Here is a 27,543-nt window from a genome sequence, read left to right as displayed (position 1 = left end):
ATGGAGGAGGAGCTGAAGTGCCCGGTGTGTGGCTCCCTATTCCGGGAGCCCATCATCCTGCCCTGCTCTCACAATGTCTGCCTGCCGTGCGCTCGCACCATCGCGGTTCAGACCCCAGACGGCGAGCAGCACCTGCCCCCGCCGCTCTTGCTTTCGCGGGGTGCCGCCGCGCCTCCTCCGGATCAGGACGCTGCGGCAGGCGCTACCTGCGGAGGCGCCGGCGCTAGCACAGCTGGAGGCCTGGGCGGCGGGGCGGCCGGTGGTGGAGACCACGCGGACAAGCTGAGCTTGTACAGCGAGACTGACAGCGGCTATGGTTCCTACACCCCCAGCCTCAAGTCTCCCAACGGAGTCCGCGTGTTGCCCATGGTGCCTGCGCCCCCAGGCTCTTCTGCCGCCGCGGCCCGGGGCGCTGCCTGCTCCTCACTCTGCTCATCCTCTAGCTCCATCACCTGCCCGCAATGCCACCGCAGCGCGTCACTGGATCACCGCGGCCTGCGAGGCTTCCAGCGCAATCGACTGCTGGAGGGCATAGTGCAGCGGTACCAGCAGGGCCGCGGGGTTGCTGCTGGAGCGTCTGCAGCCCCGGCGGTGGCCATCTGCCAGCTGTGCGACCGCACCCCACCGGAGCCGGCAGCCACTCTCTGCGAGCAATGCGACGTGCTCTATTGCGCCACCTGCCAGCTCAAGTGCCACCCGTCCCGGGGCCCCTTCGCTAAGCATCGGCTAGTTCAGCCGCCGCCGCCTCCAGCACCCCCGGAGGCTACCCCTGTTTCAGCCGGCACATCCACGGCCCCCAGCGCAGGAGGATGCAGGAGCCCAGGGGGCGCCGGGGCCAGCGCGCCTCGAAAGTTCCCCACATGCCCCGAGCACGAAATGGAGAACTACAGCATGTACTGCGTGAGTTGTCGGAGCCCGGTGTGCTTCCTGTGCCTGGAGGAAGGCAGGCATGGCAAACACGAGGTGAAGCCGCTGGGGGCAACGTGGAAGCAACACAAGGTGAGCACGGGCTGCGTGGGGATGTCAGCCAGGGTGGAAGTCAAGAGTATCCTGGCCTCTTCTTGGGAAGTTGCGGGAGGTTGGGCCTGAGGGTCAAACAGGATTCACTGCACCCATCTGCTCACGCATTTGCCCTTCCGTCCATCCATCTACCCATGTGTTTGTCTGTTCATCCATGTATATGTCCATCTGTCTATCCATCAGCATGTTCACAGATCCATCCATCCATGTGTTCATGAATACATTCATGTATACATCCATCTATCCATCCATGCACCCACCCATCCAAGGATTCCAGCATCACTATCTGGCCAATACTCAGTGAATCAGGTAACCCTGCACTGGGTGTTGGATGGGTGGGTTATAAAGATGACTCGTTAAGCTTCCTCTCTGAGACTTTTCTTTTCTTCGCAAAGGGCTGCCAAAGCACAGAAAACAGGACTCTCTTAAAGTATAAGGCACACTGTCAGAACTACTTCCTTCTAAGGGAAAAAAAGATTTTCAGGTGCAAGTGGTACCATCTGTCTGCAGGAACCCATCTGAAGTCTTCCTTGGATCTGCAGCCAAGGCAGTGAGGCAGCACCCAGCTCAAACACCCTTGAGCACCCGGGGCTCACCTTGTACTGCTTCCACACACCTTCTGTCAGCTTCACCTCACCAAGCAGACACACTTTTTCCCTGTCAGCTTCCAGGGAAGAAACGTCTCTGCCTTCAATTAGCTTCCAGCTTGTTCTATGCCCAAAATTCCTTTCAGCCTAGAGATGAGGCAATGCCTCTTAGGCTCTGCATGAGATTTTTGGGTGTGTCCTAAGACAGGAGAGTGGTTTTCTCCAGAGCCCTCTTGTCTGAGGCTCTGATACTGAAGCTGTGGAGGAATGGCAGACCAAGTTCTTAGTAAGAGACCAAACACATCTGCCTACAGCCTTTCCTCTGGGGGTGTCACTGTTAGCCACTTATGCCTGGCAACAAGCTCTCTTCTCTGTCGCAGAGTGAGAGAAAAAGCCCGGACAGTCTGCTTGGGCTGGGCCATCCACCAGTCATCAAAGCAAGGTCAGGTCAGCTCCTCACTAGACATTCTATCCAGGTCTCAGTGCCTCTTTAGACTGACAAATTAGAGTAATGTGTTCATGGACCACGACAAAGGCTGCATTTCATGCATCCAGTCTTCAGATGCAAGAGGTGCCCAGACTAACTGTGTGTATTTGGGTTGAGCAGAGCCATAGGAAAATAAGGCTGCTTGCCAAGACACCTTATCACAAGAACAGCAAACGGCCCAGAGCAGTCAGAGGTGCGGCTTATCTATGTGGAACACATAGTGACTTTTATGCTCTCATCTGCTTCAGTGAACACATGTTGTTATGATAATTTAATATTTAGAAAAGTTTGGGGTTTTGTTTGTTGCTTTTGTTTGTTTGTTTTTCAAGACAGGGTTTGTCTGTGTAAAATCCCCTGACTGTCTGTAAACCAGGTTGGCCTTGAACTCACAGAGGTCTACCAGTTTCTGCCTCCTAAGTGTTGGAATTAAAGGTGTGCACCTCCCTGTAACCCCTTCCCTCCCTGCTTCATTCCCCTGCTGAGGAATTTTGTTTTGTTTTTAAAGTCTTATTTTACACACAGTATAGTTCAGGCTGGCACTAAACTCACGAAGATCCTGGTTTCTGTCTCCTGAGTGCTGGGATTACAGAGGCAAACCACGGCACACACCTGGAGTTTATTTGTTATATGTATTATACATAAATGAAAAATATAGACATATGGAAATACAGAAAAAAGTAAGCAGAGAACCCTTCAAAAAATTGCCTTGGAGAAGGAAATGCGTTCAATAGATGTGGGGTTAGACCTTAGTCTTAGAGCAGGGATTCCCAGCAGGGCCAATGTGCTTTTCCACCCCGGCTCCTCCTGACCCCGAAAGGTCTGGAGATTGGGCTTCCACCACATGTAGTGATCCGGCAGTGCAAGTGAGAAGTGGCTCAGTGATCCAGCCCCTGCTCTGTGCTCCTGGAGCAAAGCCCTGCTCTGGGCTTCCACAGCCTTGGTTCCACAGCGCAGCCTTGAGAGCTACTAGCTACTTAACTTTGAACCCACGGGGAATAACATCTAGTTTGGATTCTTGTGGGATAGGGTAAGTAAGTGCATAGCCTCCCATGTGGTCCTCAAGGCATTAGGTGTCATTTGTCATTTAGGGCACTTAGACTCAATCCATGAACAGGGCAGCAGCACCCTGTTCTTTTTAGCCCCATTGACTTGGAAAAAGCAGCAAGTGGTGACTGTGGATATTTTTTTCTGAATTGATTTCAGTTTTCTTTCGTTGGTATGCTTTTTAAACTTACATTTGTTATTTTTTTTTCCAAGACAGGGTTTCTCTGTGTAGCCCTGGCTGTCCTGGAACTCTGTAGACCAGACTGGCCTTGAACTCACAAAGATCTGCCTGCCTCTGCTTCCCAAGTGCTAGGATTAAAGGCGTGTGCTACCATTGCTCAGCTTCTTGTTGGGCCATTTTCAAACAAACTTATTTTATGCCTTGCTATTCAAGTTTCATCTGAAAGCGAATAAGCTGCAGTTTGTAAACTTGGATATAGCGGACGAGAAAATGAGAGGAAAGAGATGCAGCTCACTTGGTAGAGCGCTTGCTGCTACCAACAAAAACCCAGGTTCAAGCCTCATCACCCCATAAAGCAGATGGCCCGCACCTGTCATTCCAGTACTCAGAGTGGAGGCAGCTACATTCTCAGTTTGAGGTCAGCCTGGGAGACACGAGTCCCTGTCTTTCCACAGTTTGTGAGGTGAAAGACTTTGCAGGTGGGAATTCCAAGTGGGGAAGGGTGAGCTGGCCTTCCACATGGTTGGGATTTCCCGACCTCCCATTGCAGCTGGGACCTTTGTGAGTTCTCCCAGCATTTGGCAGCCTTCTCACCGGGAGTGAGGTTCATTCTCTGTTACTTTCTGGGATAACCGAGGTACAAGTGCAAGGAAACCCAATCACCAGTATCAAATCAACTTCTTTACAATCCCCAGAAAAGCAGCAAAAGTCACTGGGCTAGTAGTCCTTCCCCTGTGCCCTCCCACAACCTTGCAGCGACATCCCACCCTCTCCAGGCCAGGAGGCCCTGAACTCCCTCCTGTTTCTCAGAGCCAGCTGAACACGGGGGTTCTCCTAGAAGCCCAACTCCCCAGGAGCTGTTCTAAGGGACATACCCACGTTCCATATAGCCTGCAGTGACAGTCACTTTAGAGCCCCAAAGGCAGCCCCATTCGGGTTTCTGAAGCATACGTAGATCCTGAGCAGGCCAGGCTTCTGTGGAGCTCTGTATGTCCAACAAGTTCCCAGGAGAGGCAACCGTGCAGAGCTGCAGGCTGCACTGCCAATAGCTGGGTCAAACGTGTTCTTCTGGAAAGGCCAGACACCAAGTAGTTTCAGTTTCACGGGTTACCAGGCGTCCACCGCACCCACTCAGTCCTTCCAAAAGCAGCTATCAGTGACCACAGGTCAAGGTCAACAGAGTAGCTGACCAAAACCTGATCCCCCCACCCCGAAACTCCTGGGTGGTCCTCAAAGGTTCTCTCTTGTTTCTGTCACTGCGGTGCCCACTCCTGTGAGGCTGGTCTAGGGGTTTCAAGTGGCCCTCCTACCTCTATGCCTCCTCTCTCCCACAGGAGAGCTGGGATTACACACAGCACGTGGGCTGGTGCTTATGATTTTAACCTAAGGGAATAATCAATATGTAAGCAAAGATTTAAATAAGAGAATGTTCAGCTGGGTGTCGTGGCATATGCCTGTAATCTCAGCATTCAAGAGGCTGAGGCAAGAAGAGGATTGCTACAAGTTTGGAAAATCAGCCTGAGCTTGGGGTTGATTTGTTATCTTTGCAGCGGTGACCATCTCTCCTCTTGTATGTAAATAATATTCTTTAACAGCTGGCGGTGCTGGCATTTCCATCTAGTGGCTCACAAACATCTGTAACTCCAGATCCAGGATATCTGACACCTTCTACTTGCCTCCTCGGGCACACTCACTTGCACAAACACATTCAGATACAATACACGTTAGTAGTAGTAATAGTAATCACTTTGAAAAAATTAGGTCTAGGCTGTGCCAGGCAAATACTTGGCCTTAACCCAATCCCCCAATCTTTGATTCTAGTTTGTGATCTTTTTTAGACATCTAGGTGATGTCTAAAATCTAGGAAATTAATGAAATATGACTAACCAGAAAGGTTTCCTCGAGGGAGAAAGAAGCCCCGCTATCACTCAGCAAACCACCGCCATCTGGATGATGGCTTATGCATGGAGTTGTGTGTCTACACAGCTACCAGCCGCTGCTGGCACTTCCTGTTTTAAGCAGAGCTGACTTTACCATCATATCCTTCACTGAGTTATGTCTCAGGAAAGTCTGTGCTACAATCAGCCCACTAAAGAGCCGTGACCACTAGTGTCCTAAGGACCAAGGCTTCAGGAGGAGCTCCTATTTTACCTCAAAGGGTAAAAATCTCAGCATGGGGGCTGGGAGATGGCTCAATCAGTAACAAGCTCACTTGGCAAGGGTGAGGGCCCAAACTTAATCTGCAGAAACACATTAAAAACTGGCATGGTGGCTCACGTTTGTAGTTCCAGAGACTGTGAGATGGAAGCTGAGATAGGCAGGTCCCTTTTGCTCACTAGCCAGTCAGCTTAGTTTTGACAAAGTTCCAGGCCAATAGGAGACTTTGTCTCAAACAAAGAAGTCGGAGGAAGGTGCCTGAAGAATGACATCTAAGTTTGTCCTTTGGCATGCATATAAACGAACACACACGTTTTTCTCTCTCTCTACACACACACACACACACACACACACGCACGCACGCACGCGCACACACACGCATGCATGCATGCATGCACACACGTGTACACCCATCACAGCAAAAACAAAATATTTGAGTGGGTAATGAGATGGGCGGCTTTGGATAAGGGGTAGGTACTAAAGTGTGAACAACAGTAACGTGCGTGTACCTTAACTGCTGAGCCATCCCTCCAGTCCTGAGATGTTCATTTCCAAAAAGGCCATCTTCTCTCTGGGAGCAATGAGAGGCAGGAAGTGTAAGTAGAGGCATTCCCAGTAGACGGAGCTCTAAGTGTGGGAATTACATCAGGAGAAAGGCCACAGAGGTGGAGGGGGAGCTTTTGCTTTTGCCTTTGTCCCTGCTGGGGATCCTCTAAGCATCTTGGACTTATGGTTTGATACCCTTTGTTACTTTGCAGAACTGTTGTCTACCGTACCCTCAGCTCACTCGTCTCCATTCTGGCAACCCCTTCCCCACACCTCTTACCCTTCTCAGACTCCAATGCGTGTCTATTAGATTGTTTGATACTGCCTTGTGTTTCTGCTTCTCAGATGCGTTGTTCTGTTTTTCCTCGTCTTTTGTGTTATGGTCTGAATAACATCCATTGCTGAGTCTCTGAGATCACTAGCTCTTGCCCAGGCTGTGTCAAGTCTTCTGACTAGCCTCACCACCTTGAAGCCTTCTTGGTATCTCGGTCATTCTGCCCACTTTCTCACAGCGAGAAGCCCCTCAGGGTGTGCTCCCAGGACAGTCTCTGTTCCTTACTCAGGAAGAGAGGAGCTTTCTTCTCTTGTCAAGCTGCTCCTGAAGAATAATGCTCTCCTGAGTTGTATAGATGCTTACAATCTACCTTCAATTACCCTTGAAGTAAACAGATGAACCAACAAGCCAAAAACCAAAACCAAACAAAACATAAGCTTGCAAGAAACCAGAGGAAGCCGGGCGGTGGTGGCGCACGCCTTTAATCCCAGCACTCGGGAGGCAGAGGCAGGCGGATCTCTGTGAGTTCGAGACCAGCCTGGTCTACAAGAGCTAGTTCCAGGACAGGCTCCAAAACCACAGAGAAACCCTGTCTCGAAAAACCAAAAAAAAAAAAAAAAAAAAAAAAAAAAAAAAAAAAGAAACCAGAGGAAGTGAGTGCTCTGAAAATCAGCCTCAAGACTCCCCTACTTCCTAGGTGTCTCAGAGACCATGACAAAACCAATATGTTGCCAGAGATATTGACAACAGGAACCCAGAATATCCTTATGGTTGCTGGAAGAAGCTACTCTTCCCAGCATGGGTACCAGAGACTCCAGAATGACCACTGTTCACGTTGAGATGGCATGTCACCGTCTGATGTCACACCTCCTATGGCATCATTGTAGCCCATCAGCCTGTTTGGCCTCCCCTATTGCTTCTGTTACTCTATCCATCACTGCTGAGGACTGGTCCTCACACAGCCCCGCTCACCCAGCCGGGTTCCATACCTGTAGCTTACTAAGACTCACTACTGGTAGAGCGCCTGGTGTTTAAATGCTGACACAAATGAGAGGGATAGTAAGAAACATGACATTGTGTCTAACAAAACTGGGAAACTTGAGTAATTAGCTGCCCCTTTGGCACTGGAAAGTTATGGAAATGTCTGTAGACAATGGAGAGGTCTGGTGGAACAAAGAAACCAAGAGGCCACATGGAAGGGACATCAAGCTTGAGAGGCAAAGAAAGGTCTATCCTTAGCCCCATTTAAACCTCACAGGAGAACTGGCAAAGCCAGGTCAGAGTTCTTATCCATTTTCATCATTTTTGCTGTGGGATAATGCTCTTGTACACTATAAAGATTTGTTCCTTGTATTGGTTTAATAAAATGTTGATTGGCCAGTAGCCAGGCAGGAAGTATAGGTGGGGCAACCAGACTAGGAGAATTCTGGGAAGAGAAAGGGCAGAGATGCAGTCATCATCCAGAAGCAGAGGAAGCAAGATGAGAATGCCTTACTGAGAAAAGCTGCGGGACCAGATGGGACAGAAACTTCTGTCTACACACTTTACTCTGTTTTGCTAATAAAACCTGATGGAAGACCCCTTCTGAACACCTCAATTTACTTTCCAAGCTACTGGAACAAAATTGGGGAGAGAAAAGAAGCAAGAAAAAGGGATCCATGAGGAAATGGCAGAAAGGGATTTAAGAGGATGATGGAGAGGATGATTTGGGATGATTCTTACCTCTGGTCGTTTAAGTGGACAAGAGGCAGCTGTCACATTATAACCAAGAAACCCAGAACATCCGCAGTACCAAGCAGGGTGGCCCACACCTTTAATCCAAGCAATGGGGAGGCAGAGGCAGGCAGATCTCTGAGTTCGACGATAGCCTAGTCTACAGAGCAACTTCCAGGACAGCTCTGGAAAAACCAAATCTTGAAAAATCTAGAACAGGAAGAGGAGGAGGAGGAAAGAATGAAGGAAGGAAAGAGAATAGCAGCAGTGTGCATACTACTGAACATGTATGGAGATAGTTCTCAGTGTGGGACAGAAGAGAGGCAAGTCAGGGGTCAGGGGAGTAGAGGGGTGTGGATGGTAAAGGGTGTAATCTAAACCGTGAGACAGAAGTGATTTATTTATTTATTTGGGTGATTTGACCACAGAGATGAACTGAGACAGATTCTTCTTAGTCATTATTGTCGCAGAAGCGATTCTATTGTAGTTTCAAGACCTAATCCTAGGGAGGGCACTTTGGTTCTGAGACACCGATACTTGAGGTAACCTGACCATAGCGAGGTCATCTTGATTTTAGGGTGCTAAAACTATAACCTGTCTGGTCCTAAGGAAGTTGCTTTGGTTTGGGGGTGTCAAGCACCTTGCCTGGCTCTGCTTGGCATGTGGTCTAGCTTCACGGCTGAGGTTGAGATGCCTGTGAAGGGTTTGTGCCCATACTTCCCCAACCAGGCCTATTCTTGTTGCTGGTGGGTGGGGTGTGACCTGAGCTATTATCTGCTCAGGAAGTGTGGCTTGAGCTCACTTTCGCTTCTTTCCCACCAGTTGGGTAGTCTCGAGTCCTCCAGTGGGCACTTATTCTAATACTAGACCAGCTTTAAAAATAGAATTCCATCTTGTTAGACTCTCGTTATTCACACCTGCATGATGCCATGCAGCTGACAGAGCCTGACATTATCTCTTCATTTCTGAGCCATCTCTAGACACCACACACATAAATAACAGCGTAATTCAAGGACCCTGTGAGCAAGGATCGCGCCTTAATTGCGTCTTTGTACTCTAGTAGCCGGCAGAGCAGCCGGCACTCAGAAGGTCAAAAGAACCTTTATTGAGTAATGAATAAGCTGTAACCCTGAGATGTATGCTAATGTCAATACCATAGATTATTATTTCGGAGCTGATACTATTAACTGCTCACCGACTCCTGCGCAGAGAGACTCACAAAGGAAGGGTCATTCTTAGGGGACCGTGTGTGAAAATACAAGAACAATCAATGTCTTTCCGGGTACACATTTCCGTACACTCTGAGCTCACCACTGCCTCATCCTTTCTGCCTGCCTGTCTGCCTGCCCCCTCTTTCCCTCCCTCCCCTTCCCCCTTCCTCCTTCACTCCCTTTCCTTCTTCCTCTCCCTCTCCACCTCTCCCATCCCTTTCTGTCTCCCCCTCCCTTCCTCCATCCCTCCCTTCCTCCATCCCTTCCTCCCTCTTGCCTGCCTGCAGCAGATTTCTCTTTTTGTGTGTGTCAGAAGCAATCAGCTGACCTCGCAAGATGACAGGAGCCAGTTGGGAAATGCTGGCATGCTTCTTCTTGACCCAGAGAATACATACACTGGGCGTAGGTTTGCTGGACCAATTTACTGGAATGTCACATGGGCAGAGGAGGTATGGGCAGGCAGAGGAAGCTAGTTACAGGGAAGGTGTTTGTAGAATTTGGTCATTTGCCGTTTGTATTAAGACAATGCGTTCTTCTTGGATGAACTTCTTCTTGTCTATGTACATGCTTATGATGGTATTGTGCACTTGTGCATTTGAGTACACTTGTGTTGGGGTGACGGTAGAGGCCAGAGGTCAACGTTGGGTATCTTCTCCAATGGTTCTCCAACAGCTAGGTGGGCTGGCCAATGAGCTTCAGACATCTGCCTTTCACCATCCCATGCAACACTGGGGTTACACTGGGCTTTTACTTAGGGGCTGGGGACCCAAGTTTTCACAGCGAGAACTTTTCTCTCTGAACCTTTTCGCCAGCCCAGAGACTACGCACTTTCCTGACTGAACACAATGGAGACCACCTGTCACACGTCACAAGGAAAAGCCCTGTCACTGTCATGCTCATTACTGTAAGTGCAAAGGCTGAGTGGCAGAGACTGCGTCCCTGTCCACGGCCTCGCCTCTGTGCCCTTACACAGTGAGGCTTAGACGGGACGTCTCTCATAACTGTACCCTCTGTGTCTTCACGCGGTGAGGCCTAGATGGGACGTCTCTCATAACTGTACCCTCTGTGAGAATTAGAAGCATGGCTGGCTTGCCCTAATTGTCCTGTTCCCCTGGCCAGCTCTGGGAAAGAGCTGCTCCCACCTTGGGCTCTGCCACTGAACGATGGAATGGAAATAGGACTGAGCTCCAAAGAGCTGGTTCGTTTGGAACTGTCCTCAAGTAGGGTCCCTAGTCTCCGTCTGCCTCAGGAAAGGCTGGGTGGGGGACTGATTAGAGAGAGTTAGCAGGACGCCATGACACTTGCTTGGGTTTCTGGGCTTCTGACTCATCCTGAAGTAGTGGACCTTGGCCCACCCCCTCCTCTTCTCCAGAAGGTTATGTTTGTTTGTGTTGTGTGGACAAAGTACAGGCGTGGTGTAATTCCATCTTATGAATATTCATGAAGGACTAGAAGAAAAGACTGTACCTAATGGATTCATTGGTCGCAGTTATCAGATAAGTCAGTGCAAATCAAGTAGCTTACAATAATAGATCCCAGCACTCAGGGAGACAGAGATGTGCAGATCTCTGCGAGGTCAAGGGCAGCCTGGTCTGCAGAGGGAGTTCCAGGACAGCCAGAGATACACAGAGAAACCCTGTCTTGGAGAAAAACAAACAGATCCGTTGCAGAGACCGGAGGCCCAGGTGTAAGTAGGTAGGCTCTGCCCGAGGATCCGGAAAGGATCTGGTCCAGTGGTTCCGTGGATGGAGCAGTGTGAGTCCAGTCCATACACAGTTCTCCCTTGCGAGTTGTCAGACTTTCTGTCACCGTGGTAGGTGGAGGGTGGGGCCTGACTGGGGTCAGGAATATTTATAGTACTACTGATGGGAGACAGGTCTGTCTGTGGCAGGAGGAGGAAGGCCAGGCCAGGCAAAGGCCTGTGCCCACTGTGTTATTGTCCAGAGCACTGCAGCCATTGGGGCAGGCTGTTAGTTTCCACCAATTAGCTCACAAGTCTGGAATGCAGCTTTGGGGTCAGTGGGTGGAGCATGGACTAGTTAACACTCAGGTGTCAACCTGACACACCTAGAATCCCCTGGGAAGAGAGTCCCTCTATGAGGAATCACTGACATTGGGTTGGCTTCTAGGCATCTCTCCCTTTGTGGTGGTGCTGTCTTAACTAAGCTAATGAACGTGGGAAGACTTAGTTGGCTGTGGGCAGCACTATTTCCTAGGCAAGGAATCCTGGACCGTATAAGAGGAAGAAGCCCTCTGAGAGCAAGTGAGCACAGAACCATGCATTTATGCTCTTAACGACGGGTGTGCTGCTCCATGTTCCTGCCTCGACTTCCCCGCAATAATGGACCATAAGCTGGAATTGCGAGCCAATCACACGCTTCCTCTCCTACATTACCTTTTCCAGGTTATTTTATCACAGCCACAGAAATGAAACTAGAACAACTCACCAAGCCCTGTCGGGAAGTAGATCCATGTTGGTCTGGGGATGTAGCTCAGTGGTAGAGTGGCTACTTAGCATGTGCAGGTAGCAAGATCCCGAGCTTCCCTCTCGGCCCCGCACGTAAACAACATCAACCACAAACGGGAAACAGGCATGCACTGTCGGGCTTGTGGATTAGCCGTTGCCTCTTCTCTAAGTGAGGACCACTTACCAAGGGGACCGGTTTAGCTCCCTTACAAACACAGGCTAGCACGATGGGTGCAGGTGCACACCTCCCGCGCTAACGAGCTTCTCCATCCTTGATGTCTTTTCCAGGCCCAGCTGTCTCAGGCCTTGAATGGGGTTTCAGATAAGGCCAAGGAGGCGAAGGAGTTTCTGGTTCAGCTCAAGAACATTCTGCAGCAGATCCAGGTGAGCAGACGCTGGTGCTGGACAGATGGCTGGACAGACAGCTGGACAGACCGGGTGCTGGACAGATGGCTGGACAGACCGGGTGGGCTGTTTGTCACACACAGAGGAAGAGGAGGGTTGGTCTTGAGACAGTGGTTTTCAGCAGTGATGTTTTTAGAGGGCCCACCTGTCTGGTTGTACCGTCCTGGGTACTGAAGGAGCCAGTCTCCATCCGTTTACACGCAGGTAACACTTTTGTACTGAGATGCGTTTGTGCAATCCGTGCACCAGAACATACACACCTCATTTCCTAAACAAACCTGTTATCTGAGTGTCTATGCTATGTCCCATATTGAGCCTGAAAGACATACAGAGAGCAATGAGTCTCGCTTCAGTGAGCTGTGTGCAAGGGAGAGAGTTCACCACATACACACAGAGGGTCCATGTGCACAGAGGAAGGCCTGGAGCATTTTCATGCCTTGCCCGAGAAAAGGATTAAGGGCTCTGAACCTCTCTTCTTCTTTATCCTCCTCTTTCTCCCCTACCTTTCTTCCTCCTTTAAAAATTGTTATTATTGTTGTTGTTGCTGTTGTTATATGCAGGGTCTCATTACAAAGCCCAACCCGATCTTAGTCTCAAAAGTACTAAGAGGATAGACATGCGGTGCCCTCCCTGCCTGATTCCCATGGGAGCCTTAAATCACAAGCCTCTGATGTTTCATGAAACAGAAGTATTAGTTTTCTTGAACGCTACCATAAGAGATCAGAGATGAAGGAGAGACAGCAGAAGAAATGGATTCAGCGCAGGGGCTGCAAGTGCAAGGTGACCTCTCTGCCTGGCTTGCAGATGGCAGTCCTCCTGTGTCCTCATGTGGCCGTCCCGCTGTGTGTCTGTGTCCTGATTTCTTCTTATAAGGACACCATTTGGATTGGACTGGGGCCACCCTGGTGGCCTCATTTTACCTTCTGGCTTCAAACACAGCCACACTGTGTAGTCCTGGGGTTTATGATTTGGAATGCGATCCAGAGGGACAATTTAACCCCTAGTTAGAAGTCAGAATCTACTCAGATCCTAGAGAGCTGGGAACTGAGACAGACAGACTCATGCTCTTTTGTTCACTTTACTTTTTCTGGTTATGAAAAGCAAAGTGCGTGGTACAGAGATTTTGGAGAGTAAGGAAGATAGAACGGAGGAAAAAGCTGACCAACATCCCTCATCCAAGGTGACCAAGCTTGTCACTACACACATCCATATACATACAATCATACACACACATATATACATACATATGGATAGATACACAGACACACATCTGTACATCCATATACATACAATCACACACATATATAAGTACATATAGAACATGGGCACATATCTGTACATCATACAGATACAATCATACACACATATACACATACATACAGATAGACACACAGACACACATATGCACACACACTCACTGTATGAGATTATTCCATGAACAACTTGTGTCCTACCTTCTTCCTCCTTTTCCTCCTTCTCCTTTTTGAAGACAAGGTCTGGGGCTAGCCTTCAGGTCGAGCTCCTCCTGCCTCCACCTCTCAGGTGCTGGGATGTCAGGCAAGCCCCACCTCACCCAGGATTCTTCCCTTTTAACTATCTTTATGATTACTTCTACGTGGCACTAAAAATGTCCTAGGAACAGAGCACAGGCTGTTTCACCGTGTGAGCTGTGTCATGGTTTATGGGACCCTCCCTTGATGCACACTCATGATTCATGCTGCCCCCAACTTAGAAACATTAGGGAGAGCTCTGAGAGGAGCCGTTTCTTCTACACTGTGGTACCAGCATCTCCTCATCATGGTTCTCTGCTTCCCCAGGAAAATGGATTGGACTATGAAGCTTGCCTGGTGGCACAGTGTGATGCCCTGGTGGACGCACTGACCCGGCAGAAAGCCAAGCTGCTCACCAAGGTGACCAAAGAGAGGGAGCACAAGCTGAAGGTAAGAACTGAGGGACCTGGTCCTCTATCCCTGTTAGGTCACCTGCACCCAGCATAGGGTGGTCCTGCCTAACTAAGCACAGGATGGTCGTAAGTGACTGAGTGAGTGGATGTGGCTGGGAGGCTCAGAGCTGGCTGGTCTAGTTATGCTCAGGAGTCAGGGAGTCCTCTCAAACAATCTCCAAAGCCAGCCGGCCTACAACATCCTGTTGTCTTCAGATCCGTCTCCCCTCTCTCACTTGCTCTGGATGCCTGTGTCTGTCAAGTGGGTGGGTCTTCTCATCTGGCCTAGCAGGTGCGGACAGTAACAGAAGCAGTCAGTCAGGTTCTGCTCGGGTCTCCCGCTCTGTCTCCTTCTTCAGACTTCTAGATCTCACGTATCCATAATCAGCAAAGCTGTGTGTGGCCAGGTTCTGCTAAGGGACTTTGAGTCATGTCCCTTTCTAGCACTAAGTTCCTGGCTCAGGTAGAGGCTGAGAATGACCCAAAGTGGTTCTAAGGGGGTTTGTGCCAGAGGTATTTAAGTGAATTAGCAAACACCTGTTTTTCCTTTAGAGAGGGTCTCATGCAGCCCAGGCTGGCCTCAAGTTTGCTGAGAAAGACCTTGAACTCTTGATCCTCCTGCCTCCACCTCCTGTGTGCTAGGATTCCAGGCATGTCCTGCCCTTCTTGGGCTAACCCAGGGCTTCAGACATTCTAGACAAAGCACACTACCAACTACATCCCCATCCCAGAAAACACTATTTTAGCTTATCTGTTTGTTTTTTGATATAGGGGCTTGCTGGCCACAAACTATCAAACTCAGTATATAACCCAGGCTTCCTGAGTACCACACACCCCTCAGAAAATGCTACTTTAAAGAGAGATGGTTGTGTGTTGGAAGGGATCCATGTGTTCTGGGAAGTTATCTCTGATCAGTCAGGAAGCTGGCCACATCACAGAGGGAGGTGTACATCATTTTCTTTGTGTTCCTGGCTGCCTAGAGCCCAGAAAGCTTTGCTGTGCTAAAAGTGGGCCCATTGATCCTCAGCAAAGACTACAAAACTGGGGAGCAGGGTCGAGTGCTGGTGGTGTAGTGGGCAGAGCCACAGGCCTCTTCCCAGCCGCCCAGGCACCCGCTCACACTGTCGCTGTAACTATGTTTCTTGTTCACACACTGTTGCTGTAACTTTTTCTTGCTCACACACTCTCCATTCCAGATGGTTTGGGACCAGATCAATCACTGCACGCTGAAGCTGCGCCAGTCCACAGGCCTGATGGAGTACTGTCTGGAGGTGATCAAGGAAGATGACCCTTCTGGGTTCCTGCAGGTGGGTAGCCCCTGGAGGACTACTGAAGGCAACTTCCTTCTGTTCCACCAATGTTCCCTGCTCTTCCTGAACCAGGTCTTGCTCTAGGCTCTGTCCTTCTCTGGCTGGGATTTGAATAGCTTCCCATTTGCTCTGTGAGGCCAGGAGACCTGGGCTGTCACCATGGCTCTGAATCTCACTAGCAAGAACCCTGATTCTGCACCAGCCAGTAAACAAGAAGTGGAAAAGGCACCATCTCTAGGGACTACATGCCTCGCTCCAGTTTCTTCCCAGTAATGGGAAAACACCGTCTATGCCACATGAGCCGGGCAAACTGCACAGAGGGGGGTGAGGGGCAGGGTCCACCTTCCCCCAGAGATGTGCAGTCCTGTTAGGGTCACTGCCCCACAGGCAGGCTAACTTGAGGACATTCACTCTCAAGAACATCGTCATGTATCAGCTTAGCCGTGGAAGAAGTCGTGGATCCCATTGCTTACTCTCAAAGAAGGCTGCAGGGAGGACTAAAAAGATGGCTCAGCGACTAAGAGCATTTGCTGCCCTTGCAGAAGACCTGGGTTTGGTTCCTAACACACACGTGGTGGTTCCCAATGATCTGTAACCTTAGTTTCTGGGGATCTCATGCCCTTTTCTAACCTCCTGGGGGACCAGGCCTACACATAGTGCAGGCAAACATCTGTACACATAAGATGAAAATAAATCTAAAAAGAAAAGAGGAGGAGAAGAGTGCACATCATGACTCTTTGGGAACATGCATCCAGGTCTCAGACACAGAATCTTGCAGCAAAGGAAGGCAGAACACAGGTGCGACACAGGATTTGCAGCAGAAGCCATGGGACAGCTGACAGAAGACACAGCAAGAGGACATGGGCATGGCTTCAAAACCGGGGGGCAATGGAAGCACATTCTTCACACCCAGGGACAAGCTGCTAGTATATCTCACCTTGCCAAGTGAGAGGCCTAGCCAAACAGATGTATGAAGGGTGTGTTTACCTACCTGAAAAAAGCACCATGACTTTGTAAAAATGTTGGGCCACCTCTTTTATTTTAATTTCATTGGTGGTTCTTCACATTAACATGATCAGAAAAATAATATATATATGTGTGTGTATATATATACACACACACACACACACACACACATTAATATGATCATATGGTTGAGCTGTGGCTGAAATAACACAGTTCGTCTAGGTGGTTGTGCTCACTTAAGCTTGGTCCAAGCTCAGTCCACCTCTTTCCTTGGATGAGCCATAGATAAAGCTGAGCCCTTTCCCACAAAGGCAGGCCGCTCTTCCTTTGCAGACCCAAACCTCCTTTCTGTGCTTCCTTTAAGATCTCAGATGCCCTGATCAAGCGTGTGCAGGTGTCCCAGGAGCAGTGGGTCAAAGGTGCCCTGGAGCCCAAAGTGTCTGCGGAATTTGACCTGACTTTGGACAGCGAGCCGCTGCTGCAAGCTATCCACCAGCTGGACTTCGTCCAGATGAAATGTAGGGGTGAGCCGTGGTCGGACCCATTTAGTGACACTGCCTCCCCGAGAGGCACACAGGCTAAGGCCGGCTTGATGGTGGCGGGAGCCCATCATGCATGGTAGCAGAGGGAAGAGTGAGGATCCCAGGTCCCAGCCATGGGGCTGGAGAGATAGCTCAAAGGTTAAGAGCACTGACTGCTCTTCCAGAGGTCCTGAGTTCAATTCCCAGCAACCACACGGTGGCTCACAGCCATCTATAATGAGACCTGGTGCCCCCTTCTGGCATGCAAGCATACATGGAAGGTATGTTGTATACATAATAAATAAATAAGTCTTTTAAAAAAAAAAAAAAAAAAAGGAGATACTGCCCAGGTCCCAGCCAGGAAAGGAGAGCTGCAGCTGCCTGAACTGCCTTTCTTAGACCAAGGATCAAGGACAGGAAGCAGAATGAACAGGGGCAGTGTCATCATGAACTGGGCTGCCCAGGGGCTCAGGTTGCAGATGTGAGCAAGGCTGCAGATTCCTACCCAGACTGCACTTCCAGGCTAAAGAAGTGGCCATCCAGGGGCCTATTGATGCTAGCAGCAGGTGCTAGAGAGAAAGGGCAGAGGGCTTGTGTAGATGTCAGGGTGTATTCCCAGGTGAGGGGGAGAAGGAAGATGATGGGGGGGGGGGTGAAGAGGAGGGGGGAGAAAAGAACAAAGGGGAGGGGGAGGAGCCAGGTATGGGGTGCCTGTAATTCTAACAGGAGAAGGAAGAAAAAAAGAAAGGAGGAGAATAAAGAGGAGGGAGAAAAGAAGAGGAAGAAGAGAAGTGAGAAGAGGGGAGAATGAAGGAAAAAGGAGGACAGGAAGTAAGGAAGTAGGAGAGCAGGAGGAAAGAGGCCAAACGCCTGTTGTTGACACAGGCTCCCTCTCCTGGGCCACCAGCCAACCCTGGACAGACAACAAGGTCATTCTGAGTCAAAACGAAGCCTGCAGGTTTATAGAACAAGTCTTGCCGTTTCCTTCCAAACCAGGCCAGAGTGGCCTGTGTCACCTTCCAGATCCTCTTGAGCCTGAATAGAGCTGGGACGTGTTCAGGTTTTCCTGCTTGCCTTTAGTGAGCTCAGAGCATGCTGGATTCTGTGCCTTGCTCCATGGGTTGGCTACCCAGCCACGTGAAGTTGTGTCTGGTGCCATGGTCTAGTCCTGTGACCTTGCAAAGCTTCCAAAGCTCCCATCAAGTTTCCAACTGTGTCGGTAATCTTTTTGTCACATCCGAGGTGACCAACTTATAAAAGGGGAAAGATTTGTTTGGGTTGCATGGCTTTGGATGTTTTAGTCTGAGGTTGGCCTGTGGCTTTGGACCCGTGGTGGGCATGCCATGGCAGAGCCCCCTGTCCTGTAGCCAGAAAGGAGAAAGAGAAAAGAGCTAGGGCCCTGCCATCTCCTTCATGGGCACACCACTAATATGCCCTCTCATCCCCATCTCGCAAAGTGCCATCCTGGGGAGAAAAGCCTTTAACACAGGGGCGTTTGAGAGACGTTAAGATCCAAGCTACAGCCCCTCCATTCCCAGATCAAGTGTAAGTAGCAGACTGGCTCCCACTTGGTTTCTTGCCCTGTCCTCCGCCTTCTGAACCCACGCAGGTGACTCTACAGCATGTATAGTATGGGCTGTGCTGAGGTCATTTGGGTGTGCCTCATGGCCCGGGAGCTCTTGGTGGGAAGAAAGAAAAGAGGAGTTTCTTCCTCAGGGCACAGGTCCCGAGGGTTTGGGTGGGTGGGGGTGGATTGGGGCCTGCAGGAGGGTGCTGTGTGCTGACCAGAGTGACCCCTGTCACAGTGCCACCTGTACCCCTGCTGCAGCTGGAGAAGTGCTGCACCCGCAATAACAGCGTCACCCTGGCCTGGAGGACACCGCCCTTTACCCACAGCCCCGCTGATGGCTACATCCTGGAGCTGGACGACGGCGATGGGGGGCAGTTCCGGGTGAGCTAGATGCTGCTGCTCAGGGGGTGGCTTCCACTGAGGCCTGCCGAGGCCTGCTGGTCCAGAGGGCAGTTGCAGGTGATGCCTGCTGTTGTTTGAAAATCCTAATGCGCAAGCCCAGACAGGACTGTCCTGGGCTGCTCTTAACCCTGTTGTTACCCGAAGACAAGCACCTTGACTACAAAGACAAAGAGATTCTACCAGCCTGGGTTCTCAGGAGGCAGCACTTCCTATGGTAGTAGCTGTGGCCATAGCCACAGGGAGAGGTGTCTGTCAAAGAAGTTTGAGTGATATTCAAGGAACGACACCTCAGAGAGGGCCCTGCCTACATGTATACACTTTCCACAGGCTAGCCCACATCTTACATACCTCCCACATGATTCTTTGCGGGGCTTTTCCACACTGCCTTTAGCCTGGCTCTCTGGCTTTGACGCTAGGGTGGTGAGGTGGGCTGTCTTGGAAGCATATTTCTGCAGTGGAGGGTGTCCTCTTGGGCCCGTCAGGACCTGGCAAGCTGCTGGCTCATGAATGCTAGCTAGGTGTGTGGTTTATCCCTCTAACCCCAGCACTCAGAGGCTGGGGCAGAAGGAGTGAGAGTCTGAGGCTAGCGTGGGCTATGGAGTAACATCTTGTTTCAAACAATCCAACACAAACTGGTGTTTAGCAGGACAAAGGGAACTCATAAATGAACGGGAAATAAAGCAAAAACCCTAGGAAATGAGAATCAAGGTCTGGCGCGAGGAAGCTCGCTGTCTTGGAGAAACAGAAACCAGAGAGACAGGTGTCAAGGAGCAGATGATGATGATCTCAGGGCAGGAGGGTTTTCAGGTGTCCCCCTTGGTTTCTGGAAGGGCTGAAAGTGGAGACAGGGAGCTCTCAGGCAACATCCTAGCGTCACACCCACAACCCCATCCTCCCAGGACCCCATTCCTCTTACAGCAATCCATGGCAAAGCCTGCCCCCCACCAGGGTGACTAGCCTGGGTTGGAGCATCTCTATCTGGTACTTCTGTAGGTATGAGGGGACTTCTAGTGTGGATGTGCCCTCAGGGGAACTCGCAGAAGCCCTGAGGCCTAACGAATGTCCTTGGCTCTTTCAGGAAGTATACGTGGGCAAGGAGACCCTGTGCACCATTGACGGGCTCCACTTCAACAGCACCTACAATGCCAGAGTCAAAGCCTTCAACTCCTCTGGCGTCGGGCCCTACAGCAAGACCGTGGTCCTGCAGACCTCTGATGGTGAGCAGTCCTTAGCTGGAGGTCAGCTGTCAGAGCAAGGCCACACTTCCCACAGGCTGGGGTGGAGGGGGTGAGCAGAAGAGGGTGCCACCTTCTAATGGGACTTGAGATTTGTGACCTCATGCCACCTCTTTGTCTTTCAGTCTCCTCCCTACAAGGTGGGCCATGGGTAGCCATTTCCTCTGTCACTTCTAACGGAGCCTGCATCATTGGGGAGAGGCTGGGACTCAGGGCTTAGGAAATGTACTCCCTGGTGGTGGGGCAAGGGGGCCTGCATGTCTGAGCTCCTTAGCAATGCTGGATCAACGGAATGGAAACTTAGAGGAACACAGAGCAAGGAGAGGGGGAGAAAGGGGGAGAGAGACTCTGTGGTAGGTTTCAGGTCACAGTCGAACACTGAGGGAACTCAGGGCAGGAATTGAAGGCAGGAACCTGGAGGCAGGAACTGAAACAGAAGCCATGGAGGAGTGGTTACTGGCTTGTTCCTCATGGCTTGTTCTATGAGTGTGTGCATCCCACAAAGACCACTGGTCACAGTAAATCAACTCTAAAGCAGCAAACGAATCTATTAGTCACCTTGGCTATACAGCAAAATTTGTATGCGCATGCGCCTGCGTGAGGGTGGGGGGAGGGAGGGAGAGGAACAGACTGTTTGACCTTGTTCGTTTTGACTTCTTCCTTTCCAGTGGCCTGGTTCACTTTTGACCCCAACTCTGGTCACCGGGACATCATCTTATCTAATGACAACCAGACAGCCACCTGCAGTAGCTATGACGACCGGGTGGTGCTAGGCACAGCTGCGTTCTCCAAAGGTGTGCACTACTGGGAGCTGCACGTGGACCGCTATGACAACCACCCAGACCCTGCCTTCGGGGTGGCCAGGGCCAGCGTCGTCAAGGACATGATGCTGGGCAAGGACGACAAGGCCTGGGCCATGTATGTGGACAACAACCGCAGCTGGTTCATGCACTGTAACTCACACACCAACAGGTGCGCACCCGCCCCGCCCTCCGGGGACTCAGGGGTTAGCAATGAGTGGCTTGCAGACCGGGTCCCTTTGATTGTCCCCAAGTGTCGGGAGACGAGATGCTTTTGAGGTACTTTGTACTCTAGTTCCAGGGGGCTTGGACAATGACTTGGAAAAGTAAACCATCTGCCTATGGCAAAACTGAAAGCACTTGACGGCAGGAGCGGCTCTGGCCTAGAGGTGTTCCACCTCCCAGCTGGCCTCACAGTGACTTTTAAGCTGGGAGCTTAATTTGTGGTTATCTTACCGGCCCTGCTCCAATTTTCTTTACAACCGCCAAGCTAAGCCTGAGTCACTGCCCAGAGCTCATGGGAGAGCTGTTTCCCACAGAGGGGACAGAAGTCTCTGCCACGCTGATGGTTTGCCTAGAATGGCTGGTGGTTTGCCTGGAATGACCCTACCAGTGCCCTAGAGAAAAGGTCAAAAGCTTCACTCTCAAGGAGCTGGGGTCCTGGCAGGGCTGGTCTGTCCCTGAGGTGCTTGTGTTCTTGGCCCCCCTCTTGCTCTTACAGAGAGCTCAATGTGCTCTCTTCAGCGAGTAACCCAGCTCCTCCCCCAGGAAAGTCAGGTCTAGTTTGGCCAGGAGCTTGCCTGAGGACTCTTAGGTCCCTACTTGACCACTGTCTTTTCACCGGTAATGTCCTCCTCTCCAGAGGCTTATGGGAAGGGAAGTGGCTATCCCTGGACTCTCTAGCTGAACTATGGAACTGACCAGGCACTGCAGGTTAACCTAGCAAAGCAGTCTGGCCAGGTACTACAGATAAAGTGATGTAGGCTAACCAAGTGATACAGGCTGACCAGGTGATGCAAGTTGACCAGGTGATGTAGGCTGCTGACTAGCTGCTGAAGGCTAACCAAATGGCACAGGCTGACCAGGTCATGGTTGAGGATGACCAGGCGATGCAGGCCAACCTGACAATGCAGGCTGACCAGGTGCTGTGGACTTACTGGGTGCTACAGGCTGACCTCTCCAGCTCTAACCCACAGGGGGGACCAAGACCACCCTGGCCTACCAGTTCCGTGTCTGTGTGCTGGAGCCAATACAGCAACCAACTCCATCACACTCTGTGATGGGGCAGTAATAACCTTAAGCATGCATCGGGTGCTGACTCTGCTTGATACCATAGGGTGCAAGGGGGCTACCTGAGCGCCCTTCCTCCTCACAAAAGCCCTATCTCTGTTGTAGACAATGAGGCATATTTAGGCAGGCTGGACTTTGCTCAGACCTAGGGAGACTAACAGGTGCTGTTAGGATTTAGAGAGGACATCAGTGGAGTCTCCTGTGGTAGGAAGCCCTCAATCTCCAGGGCATAGGCTATCATAGTCCCCAAATGCCCTGGAGCCCTTGCCAGCCAGCCCCTTGGCTTCCCATAGAGGACCAGAAGGAACATGAGGGTCCAAAGACAGCAGAGGGAGGAACTACACCTGTTTGCACACCTCCCATGTCACAGGTGTGAGGCAAATGCTGGTGATGTTTCTCCCAGAGGAAGCACGACTTCTAGACGTGACCTAGGGGTGGCTGTGTAGAAAGCAGGCAGGGCAGACTTGTCACTACTGCCACCTGGTGTTCAGTATTAGAAATGCGTCGACTGTCAAGTTTGAGATTCCCTCTGTGGGACCCTTCTCCACTGAGCCCTAAGATCCCTCCAGGACACCTGCCCTTGTGAGAAGCATCCTCCTCCCAGTCAGCCCACCAGGTCCTTCTAAAGACCTCGTGTCAGGAAAAGACAACTTCTAAAGACTCCTCACCTCTGCCCCTGGCTCAGTCCTAACCAAGGACTCACAGTTTCCTCCCAGGGCTGAATGAGGTTGATGCTAAGGGAACCCTTAGTTAATGAGGGAAAGTCTGCAGAAGGGCACAGAGGCTTCCATGCGAAGTCTTCCAGGTCATTACTTAAAGTTCCTCCCCACCTGAAGATAGACTGTTACTATCCCAGCAATGTCTTAGTCCTAACATTTGTCAAGTGCTCCAAAACCAGCATAGTCACCTGTGGAGTGGTGACTCAAATAGGGGACCTGATTCCCAACTCAGCACGCATTTCCCACACATGCTGCTGGTCCCCTGGGAAGGTTCTGTGCAGGTGAACTGAAGGGGAATGTTCTCAAAATGTCTCTGGGACGTGGTACCTGTATTTCCATCCAGCTCCGTATCAGTGTGGACCGAGCACAGAAAGATGACCTCGTTACTTCCCTTCTGTGCTCACACTTGGTGCCCTGTGGTTTTTCAGGAGGGATCCAGCTGCCAAACTCTCATTCCCTGGTATGCAAGTCTCAGACACTATGGATAAGAAGGGACTGAGCAGCTTTAGTCCCTCAGGGCTGTCTTCTCTTGTGTCTGACACACACACGCACGCACACACACATGCACACATAAGCACACACACGGGCACACACATGTGAACACACATGCATACACATGCGCGCGCACACATGCACAAACATGTGGACGGACACATGCATGCACACGCGCATGCACACACTTGGAGGCTGATTTTGGATGAGGGTGTTCCCAGAATCATCTCTCAGTTACTGTGACATCATGAGCTGTGCATGGTGACAGGTTTTCCTGGCTTGTCTTCCCAGGACTGAAGGCGGAGTGTGCAAGGGGGCGACCGTGGGCGTGCTGCTGGACCTGAACAAGCACACACTGACCTTCTTCATCAATGGGCAGCAGCAGGGCCCCACAGCCTTCAGCCACGTGGATGGGGTCTTCATGCCTGCCCTCAGCCTCAACCGAAACGTGCAGGTATCCTCAGAAACACAGCTGCCTGCCCCGTCCCTGCGACGTGTCTGCTTCTTGAACAATGAGCACTGTAATGAGACTGGCCACCTCGTTCACCAGATAGGCAGCCTGCATGCCAGCCTCTCTGAGTATCCGTGGAGGAGGTCCTAAGTACTGCATTTGGTTTCTACTTGATAACTTGGAGCAAATGGGTTCTGGGGGGTTCCAGGAAGAAGCAGGGGCTCAGTGTCCCAAGGGAATGAGATGGCAGAGGAGCTCCTGACATAGGCCAAACGAGAGGTCAGAGGACAGGGGTAGTCATCCCTTCATTTCTAACAGATTCCTTCTATCCCCGGAGCCATGTAATAATGGAGGAAGGTCATTGGCTAATAAAGAAACTGCCTTGGCCCATTTGATAGGCCAGCCTTTAGGTGGGAGGAGTAAACAGAATAGAATGCTGGGAGGAAGAGGAAGTGAGCTCATATGCCTTAGCTCTGCTCTCTGGGGCAGACGCGATGAAGCTCCAGCCCAGGATGGACGTAGGGCTAGAATCTTCCCGGTAAGCGCACCTCGGTGCTACACACATTAATAGAAATGGGTCAGGCAGTGCTTAAATGAATACAGTTTGTGTGTTGTTATTTCGGGGCATAAGCTAGCCAGGCGGCTCACCTAAGGGCTGGCTTATCAAATGGGCCAAGGCAGTTTCTTTATTAGCCAATGACCTTCCTCCATCATTGTAGGGACCTGCATTGTGTCTACCGCCCAACAGCTGATTGGTTACTTGAAAAAGGGTGGTGTATGACTTTAATCCCAGCACGTGGGAGTCAGAGGTAGGCAGATCTCTGAGAGTTAAGGCTAGCCTATTCTACAGGGCTAGTTCCAGGACAGTTAGGGCTGTTACACAGAGAAACCCTGTCTCAAAAGAACAAACAAACAAAAACTAAAAGAAAAAGAGAAGAAAAGGGATTTGAGGAGCACAGATTAGCTGTCAGGTGACTAGAGGAGACACAGGTGCTGCTAAATACTCGGCTGTGAGAACCAGACTCCCTCTGCTGCAGGGCTTGATGGCGCTAGCCAAACAGGGCACCCAGCTGGCCATCAGTGCAGCTCCTATGATGAAGAAAGATGCACAGGGGGACACAGACTTAGCAATGTGACCTGGACAAGAGAGTAACAAAGCCCAATGCACAAGTTCTCCAGTGGACACACAGCGTTTGGTGCTGTGGACGGCCTCACCTGCCCTTTGCTCTGCTCCATCTCCTCGGCCCCCTGCCTCTTCCTCCTCTCCCTCTTTCTTCCGTGTTAGGGATGGGACCTAGGGTCTTGTGTACACTATGCAAGCGCTCTGCCACTGAGCCAGTCCCTGCTGTCTCATCTTCTTTTCCAGGTCACCCTGCACACGGGACTGGAGGTGCCAACAAATCTCGGACGGCCAAAGCTGGCAGGCAACTAGCCTGGTGGCTCCTGCTGCCTAGCTGGCTGTCATGGAGGCCCTCATGGAGGACAAGGGCACAACAGGAAGTCCCAGTAGCCAGCGAATGTCTGAAGATGCTTTTTGGGGGGGATGGAGAGTGAAGGCGCTGTGAGTAACAAGGCCATACTGTGGCTGCCTATGTCTGTCAGGAGTGACCCCTCACCTCTGTGCCACAGAGCTTATGGTCCCCAGGGTGCCCTCAAGACAGCGCTCTGGAAGCCTTTGGTTTCAGGCTGATGTTGTCCGACATTGTTTGGAAAGTTTGATTTCCCCTTAGATCTTTTTTTTCCTGGAGGGAGAGAGGAAAGCTAACTTTGGGACGGGAATCCCAAGACGAGTCTGCGCTGTGATGTCACTCCACGCCAGTGTGAAACCTGTTTCTAGGAGTCTGCTCCTGCCAAACCGGCAGCTTGTCACCTCTGCTGGGAGAAGCTGACCTTGAGCCTTCGGGATGTGGAGTCTTCAATACACTACAACAATACACTACAAACTAATTCAGGACTAATGGGAAGGGACATTAATCTACCAGAACCCTTCAGAAGGGCTTCCTTAAGGCCTTTATTATTAACCATGTGCTATCAACACACACACACACACACACACATACATGGTGTGTGTAATAACCAGTTAAATTTTATTCATTCCGTTCTTAGTTACAAACAGAAACACTGGAATCCAAGACAGTGACATGTCTTTGCACAATGGTGGCTTTTTCTAGAACCTGCTTTCCCAGACATTGATGGAAATCTATCTACTCTGCCTTCCTTCCTGGGCTATGCCTTGAGCACAGAAGCAGCAGACCCTGGGAAGGCCTCACGTCAAAGCCCCTGTGACTTCCCCGGGTGCCCTGCTGGAAGCATCATGAACATGAGAAGTAGCCCTGGTGGTAATATGGGTGGCTCTGTCACAATGGGACAAACGAGGCCTGGAGAAAGGCTGAGACTCGATGATGACACCTTACAACTTGTCTTTCCACATGAGCCATGGTTCTCTGGGGTGCAGGGAGGCTCTCCTTCTTCTGAGGAGCGCCGCTCTCGCTGGTGAGGTCCACATGGAGTCACCCTCCTTCAGGCCCCGCGTCCTCCCTTCCAGCGTCCTGCAGTCTCCTGCTCTGCCTGGCAGTAACCTTGCTCTATCCTTTGGAAAGAATTCATCAGGCATTTCGTTTTACACAGAGGAATGACTTGTCCATCAGCTGGGCTGGTTTTTATCGGATGCATCTGCACGACACCCCAACCGTGCTTCCTCTCCTCCTTTGTGCACGGGTCCTGCACCTGTTCCCAAGTACCCACCGCTGGGCTGCACAGACCCTCCAGTCCTACCTCAGAGCTCTTGCTCACGGCCCTTGTTTCCTCAGATACTCTGACGTCACCAGGAGCAGTTCAGTGCTGTCCAGCCTCCACATTGGGTCCTGGAGTCACCTTCAATGCAGAGGCGTAGCTTTGACTTCTTTGGATTCTCTTCCTGCTGAGTGGTCTCTGGCTCAGTGGCCTTTAACTCCATCTAAAGCCCTTAGGGTAGCCCACAGGACCCTGGCTACCATGTCCTCAGTTGCTCAGCTGGTCCTGTTGACCCACAGCCACAGTTCTGGAAGACCCCAGCAGATGGAGGGAAAGGAGCTTCGAAGTGAAGACCCAGGCAGTCACATGTGGCCATGGTTGGGGTGGTGGTGGTTCTCTGTGGTGCCTGGCTCTCTGGTAGAAGATCCCAGAGACCCTGGAGTAAGAACACACAGAAAAGCTGGCCAGGGGGAGCCCCGCAGTCTTCAAAGCCTGGGTCAAGCCCCTGCCTGGGAAGTGGGAGTCACTTGGGCAGACCCAAATCACTTTGGAGCTGTGGGTGGCTTTGAGGAGATAAGGAAATGGCCACCATTCCAGGGGACTTGTTTTTCTGGTGCTGGAAAATCCAACCCATGGCCTTGGTCTTGCACATGCTCAACCACTGAGCCCCCAGCGCTCTCAGAGATCACTTTCCTCCTCTTCCTCCTCTTCCCCCTCTCCCCTCCTCCTTTTACTCTTCCTCCTTCTTATTTTAGTTTGTTTGAGACATGGTCCCACACTGTAGCCCAGGCTGGCCTGGAATTCACTGTATAGCTCAGGCTGGCCTTGAACTCACAGCAATCCTCCTGCCTCAGCCTCCTGAGTACTGAGATTAACAGAGGTGAGCATCACACCCAACTCAGTTAACCTCTTTAAGGAGGTTCCCTGGAGTTGAGCAAGGGAGATCCAGCTCCCCATCTCTCACGGCAGTATGAGTGGGGGTGCTAAATGTCTCCCTTTGCTCACTAGAGTCCAGAAGCA

General features: G+C 51.0%; 1 protein-coding gene across 3 annotated transcripts; it reads left to right on the top strand.

The window, feature by feature from the left end:
* Trim67 (tripartite motif containing 67) lies at positions 1-25,702 on the top strand. 3 transcript variants are annotated; one of them, XM_050147063.1, is made up of 12 exons: positions 1-128; positions 228-743; positions 801-999; positions 11,976-12,071; positions 13,910-14,032; positions 15,231-15,341; positions 16,675-16,834; positions 18,637-18,782; positions 19,882-20,020; positions 20,707-21,010; positions 23,631-23,793; positions 25,157-25,702. In XM_050147063.1, the coding sequence occupies exons 1-12, from the start codon at positions 1-3 to the stop codon at positions 25,220-25,222; spliced, it is 2,151 nt and encodes a 716-aa protein (XP_050003020.1). In that variant the 3' UTR covers positions 25,223-25,702. The 3 variants fall into 3 exon arrangements, with proteins under 3 accessions (XP_050003020.1, XP_050003019.1, XP_050003018.1); XM_050147062.1 differs by having other exon boundaries at positions 1-999; positions 16,675-16,828; XM_050147061.1 differs by having other exon boundaries at positions 1-999.
* The last annotated feature ends 1,841 nt before the right edge of the window (positions 25,703-27,543 follow it).

Source organism: Alexandromys fortis, unplaced genomic scaffold, assembly GCF_014885135.2.
Source record: "Alexandromys fortis isolate MF-2015 unplaced genomic scaffold, M_Fortis_MF-2015_v1.1 scaffold_12, whole genome shotgun sequence".
NCBI lineage: Eukaryota > Metazoa > Chordata > Mammalia > Rodentia > Cricetidae > Alexandromys > Alexandromys fortis.
The sequence above is the reverse complement of the archived record's forward strand: the minus strand, read 5'-3'. Positions and strand labels throughout refer to the sequence as shown.

Coding starts and splice junctions, on each gene's coding strand:
- Trim67 (XM_050147061.1), top strand. CDS start 1: ATGGAGGAGGAGCTGAAGTGCCCGGTGTGTGGCTCCCTATTCCGGGAG. Junction 21,011..23,630: donor TGTAACTCACACACCAACAG/GTGCGCACCCGC, acceptor TTGTCTTCCCAG/GACTGAAGGCGGAGTGTGCA. Junction 23,794..25,156: donor GCCTCAACCGAAACGTGCAG/GTATCCTCAGAA, acceptor CTTCTTTTCCAG/GTCACCCTGCACACGGGACT.